Genomic DNA, 5,443 nt, shown 5'->3' with positions numbered 1-5,443 from the left:
TATTTAGTTACTGCAACAATCAGTTTCAATTTTTCTTTTAAATGAACAGTTTATGCTGCATCTCAGTGTTATATTAAAACAATTATAATAATAATACATAGACTTTGTTAGTTTGAACTAATGATGTTAATATTCAGGATGTTTTTATTGTATTTGATTCTATTGTATTCTAACAGACGGGCAGGTGGAGCTAACCACAGCTATGTTCGCTCTAACAGGAGCTTTAGCTGCACTGAAGTGAAATCATTTCACAGTCAGACATGAGCACAAAACAAGAACAGGACAGGAAATAAAAGGTGGGCTTAGAATAAAAGCAGACAGAAACAGTAACAGATGCATCTGTTGTTTGTCGTGAGCGACACTCTGACAGGCTGTAACTTGTGCTGGACAGTCTCCTGTCCCACGTGGTGATACGCTGAATTATCAGAGCACAGATCAAACATCCAGAGCACCTCTGCTTGTTCCTGTTCTCTACATCACAGACATGAACCTGCTGAAGTTTACTCACATTATTATACATCATACTGATCCTCACACACTGACAGAAATCACGTTCTGTCTTCAGACTGTGACAGGTGGAGTGAGTTTCCAGCCCCCACCCGTGTGTACTTCAAGGACCTGAAAATATTTATTGTATTTCAGGGTTTCATTAAGTTATTTGACAGAAGGATCAGCTGACTGTGAGGGCTCAGAGTCAGCTGTGACTTTGTATTTGTCTGTCAAATATGTGAACTCACAGCTGATAGGTGGAGGAATGTGGTTGCTAAGGTGACGCTGTGGGCGCTGATGTCACAGATCTGAGGTGTGTCTGTATAAAAACAGCTGATAAGGAAACACAGCTCAGTTTGTTCTCTGGATGTTTAGTACAGAGGTCCATTTATTTTTATTTTATTTTATTGTACTTTTTCTTTTTGCTCTTTACATTTTTAAAATATTTTATTTATTTATTTATTATTTATTTTATTCCATCATGATGATCAGAAAAGACTTTGAGGATTACAGATTTCATCCAGAAAAAAAGTAAGTGTTTGACTATTTTGTACAAAGGTGGAGAAAGTTCTCTGTGGTTTGATGGAGGCTCCAGCTAAATGCTGCCTCCTCCATAGTACAATATACATTTTTATACAGTGACGTCATTTTGAAGTCCTTTGGCTGATGATGGTCTTTAGTATGTAGCTGATGGTTGATGATGAGAGAGGTGATGTTTGTGTTGTTCTGTGGAGATCATTCAAGAACTGAACCTGTTAAACACTCAGATTTCACCACTTTAGTAATGATGCACTTACTTATGGTCATCCTACAAAATGTGTTGAGTATGAATATGAGTATGAGTGAAAAAGAAATGTTTCAGCTTTATTAAAACTCAAATTTAACCTCATGTAGTCATTTTTAAACTTTTTTTTTTAAACTGAGGTTCTTTTATTCACTGAAAATACCAACAGACTCAGACTTTTAGAACAAACTAAGAGTCAGATCAGCAGAAACAAAAACAAGGAAATGTTTCCTGTAACTGCGTCGCTCTGCTCGACTTTGCTGTTTGTCGGCGTCTTCGTGTTTGTCTCTGCAGGTGAGGTTTATAAACATGCCACTCCATGCCACCTCTGTAGATCTGTCCCTGAGTTTTAAATGGTTGTGCAAAAAAGTCAGAAACACTGTTTACATTTTAAGGCATATTACACAATCCAACAGCTGCATATTTTTAAAGAAATACCTTTGATTTTGCCAGCCTAAGAACATTTCATTACATCCGGCCCTGTATACAAAGCTTTTAGTTCAGTGTGTACAAACAGCTGCAGGAAATGGATTCTGTTCTGTTCTTCACTCATCACCTACCTGACACCTCACACCTGTTTCTCACCTGCATCATCTGTTGGACTGAACGTTGGTCTGAAAGCTTCTTGCTGGTTTTTTGATCTACAGTAAACATAAGAGACAGAGTCAGGATTTATTCCAGCCTCCCAGTAAAAAGCAGCAGGTTAGAAATGTCTCAGAGCTTCTTACGTGGTGATGCTGGGTAAGAGAAGCCTGTATCACTAAAGCTTGTTTGTTTGTTGGTGTCTTTGTGTTTGTGAATGTAGGTGAAATTTAACTGTTAGAAAACAAACAGTGTTTGTCTGTGAAAAGAGAATTAACCTGATTTTCACGTTGATATCTACATTTGACGGCCTTAGTCATGACGCACTTATTCATGGTCGTCCTACAGCGCAGCGTAACAGACGTCACTTTAACGCGACTTCCTTAAGATATCAAAAGTGTGGCGTTTGAACGAGTGGCTGAAAAACAAATGTTTCAGCTTTATTTAAACCTCAAAGTTAACCTCATGTAGTCAGTTTTAAAACTCTAGTTTTGTTATTCACTGAAAATACCAACAGACTCAGACTTTTAGAACAAACTAAGAGTCAGATCAGCAGAAACAAAAACACGGAAATGTTTCCCGTAACTGCGTCGCTCTGCTCGACTTTGCTGATTCTCGGTGTCTTCGTGTTTGTCTCTGCAGGTGAGGTTTATAAACCAAACGGTGTTTCCCTCTGAGATAAAGAGGAATAAACATCAGTCTGGTTTACCTGGTACTTCCCAAACATTTAGTTTCTGAGCGTCTGCGTGTGTGACGGCATCACGAGGCCTGTTGGTGTCTGTGGATTTACCCGCTTGGTCAGCGATGCTGTTTCCAGCACAGAGACAAAGAAGTGTAGTGTGTGTGTCAGTGTGATGTGTTGTAGTTTCAGGAGTCAGTATACAGCCAGAGGCCGATCTACAGAGGTGGCATGGAGTGGCATGCTCCACCCTAAAATGATCTCTAGTCACCTCTAGTGCCACAGTAGTTTTATATATGACATTGTTGTTTGTTAAGGTGTGGCAACAGATTATATTAGGCTGGCACATGCCTCTCTATGCCACCTCTGCAGATCTGCCCCTAAGTTTTAAATGGTTGTACAAAGAAATGTCAGAATCATTGTTTACATTGTAAGGCACATTACACAATGTTACACACATGCGATATGTGTAAAGAAATGGCTTTGATTTTGCCACCCTAAGAACATTTCATTACATCCAGCCCTGTACGCAGCTACAAAGCTTTTTGTTCAGTGTATACAAACAGCTGTAGCTCCATAAAGGCAGCATGCAGAGACTCACAGTGTCTTATAATGAGAGGCTGCTTTCTCTCACAGATTATGTTCACTTATTATCAGCACATGTATAAATGTTTATATTACACTGCTTCTTACATTCATCTGAATTATTTTATAGTATATTACAAGCAGTGAGTGTGTCTCACTTTGAATGGCTGCTGTATTCAATTTAGTTCAATTCCATTTTATTTATATGAAAATCAAAACAACTGTCACCTCAAGGTGCTTTATATTGTAAGGTAGACTGTACAATAATACATACAGAGAAAAGGCTCAGGGAGGTGCGGCCATCTGCTACGACCGGTAGGAGGTGAGTGGAGGAGGATAGTACAAAGACATGCTGTGGAAGAGATCTTAAGAGATTAATTAATCATTAAAGATTAAATGCAGAGAGGTGTAGTAAAACAAAGTGAGTGTGAGAAGAAGGAATACTCAATGCATCATGGAGCATCAGCAGCCTCTATTACAGCATAGCTAAGCGACGATTGTACTTCGACCTTTCACCTCTCTGCTCTGTCTTGTTTCTTCTGTCAGGCCAGAAAATTATCACAGCTCAGCCTGGACAGAAGAACATCACTCTACCATGCCGAGCTCCAAACAATAATAACAGCATCATCGGTGTAGAGTGGAGCAGATCTGGCATGGAGTCAGATTATGTGCTTTTGTACCGGGATCAGCGGTTCGACCTAGAAAACCAGCATCCATCTTTTAAGAACCGGGTGGATCTGCAGGACAGACAGATGAAGGATGGAGACGTGTCTCTGATTCTGAACAATGTGACGATTAATGATGCTGGAACATACGAGTGTCGTGTCTTCACGAGAGGAAACGTGAGGAAAAGAGCAAATCTGGATGGTGACCCCATCAGCATCATCACCCTGAAAGTTGATCCTCCAGGTGAGTGAGTAGAGTTGAGTGTGTGTGTGATCAGAGGTGAAGCTGCTTCCTGGTTGTTGATGTTTGTTTCTAAAGATGTTGTTGATGAGACTTTGTAGAAAGCAGCTGGTCTGAGTGATGTGATCAGAGTGCAGTAGATAATGTCTGACAGCAGTTTGAAGAGGAAATGGATTCTGTTCTGTTCTTCACTCATCACCTACCTGACAGCTGACACCTCACACCTGTTTCTCACCTGCAGGAGGACCTGTTGGACTGATCGTCGGTCTGAGTGTTGCTGCTGTGCTTCTTGTTGCTGCTGTTGTTGGTTTTGTGTGCTACAGAAAACGTAAACAACAGCAGAGTCAGGATTCATACCGGCCTCCTGTTGAACTGTAGCATGTTTGAAGATGTAAGAGTCGCCTGTATCACTAAGGCACAAAGCAGAGGCCTGCTTTCAGAAACTAAAACAATCACATCATGTAGAAAACCAGAAGAGCTGCTTCATTCCAAAAAGATTTCACAGCAGAGACAATGTTAAAGAAAAAGCTAATTTTTCCTCAAGTAAGAAAAAATAACAGATAATCAAAAAGAAGAAGAAAAAGGTGGAGAACAAGGTGCAGCACATTTATCAACTGAAAATGGGAAACTGCAATTATTTAAATTGCAGGTTATTTTAACTGTAATTTGAAAATCCAATTTAAGAATTAAAAAAAATATTCTCAAGCATCTGAGGGAGAAATTAGACCCAAAGTGATCCAAGAAGGATCAAAGACATTTTAATCAACAGCCTGCAGTAGTAAACACGTTTACAGTAGATGCTGCATAATGTTGAAATAATTACTAAAGCCGACACTGTTACTGTTAGCATTGTTAACAACATACATTGTTATGTATATATTTCCAGCACTGAGGATGTTTGGCTTCTGATGTATTGGACGATTGTATATTATTATAATTAGTAGTCATGTTCAGTTTTGATAATGTTAAATGTTTCAAACACACACAGGTTTTCATCATTTGATTGTACGTTTGGTCTGAGGCAGCTAAATTAGTTTGTAGAGAAAAGTGAATGTCAGATTTGTGTTTGTGAGCTTAGCTGTGCATATTTACATTTCTGTGGAAGCGCAAATTACTTTTTCATAGTTTGGTTCTCATCAGTATTCATGAGCTCAGAATGTTGCAGCATCAGAACGAGTGAGTGTGTTTGTTTCATCTTCAGGTTCAGTTATCTGTGAGATCAAACTCATTCTGAGAGGTTTGAACCACACAGACTCATCCTCATGTGGAGATCACAGACAGTAACAGTAATTTTGACAGTGTCATGAAACCAAATCTATGAATGTTTATATATTAGGCAGATGTTTCCTCTGATCTGTGAAGCTTTATTGAACTTTTCATTCCATGGTTGTTTGTTTTCTGGGTGTTATTTCAGTTTA

General features: G+C 39.2%; 1 protein-coding gene across 1 annotated transcript; it reads left to right on the top strand.

Annotated features, from left to right (window-relative positions):
• Window positions 1–2,213: 2,213 nt before the first annotated feature.
• LOC112431881 (myelin-oligodendrocyte glycoprotein) lies at window positions 2,214–5,072 on the top strand. Its single transcript, XM_076885651.1, has 3 exons — window positions 2,214–2,497; window positions 3,666–4,028; window positions 4,267–5,072. Exons 1-3 carry the CDS (start codon window positions 2,428–2,430, stop codon window positions 4,401–4,403), a joined length of 570 nt encoding a protein of 189 aa, XP_076741766.1. The 5' UTR covers window positions 2,214–2,427; the 3' UTR covers window positions 4,404–5,072.
• The last annotated feature ends 371 nt before the right edge of the window (window positions 5,073–5,443 follow it).

Source organism: Maylandia zebra, linkage group LG7 (genome assembly GCF_041146795.1).
Source record: "Maylandia zebra isolate NMK-2024a linkage group LG7, Mzebra_GT3a, whole genome shotgun sequence".
Lineage (NCBI taxonomy): Eukaryota > Metazoa > Chordata > Actinopteri > Cichliformes > Cichlidae > Maylandia > Maylandia zebra.
The sequence above is the reverse complement of the archived record's forward strand: the minus strand, read 5'-3'. Positions and strand labels throughout refer to the sequence as shown.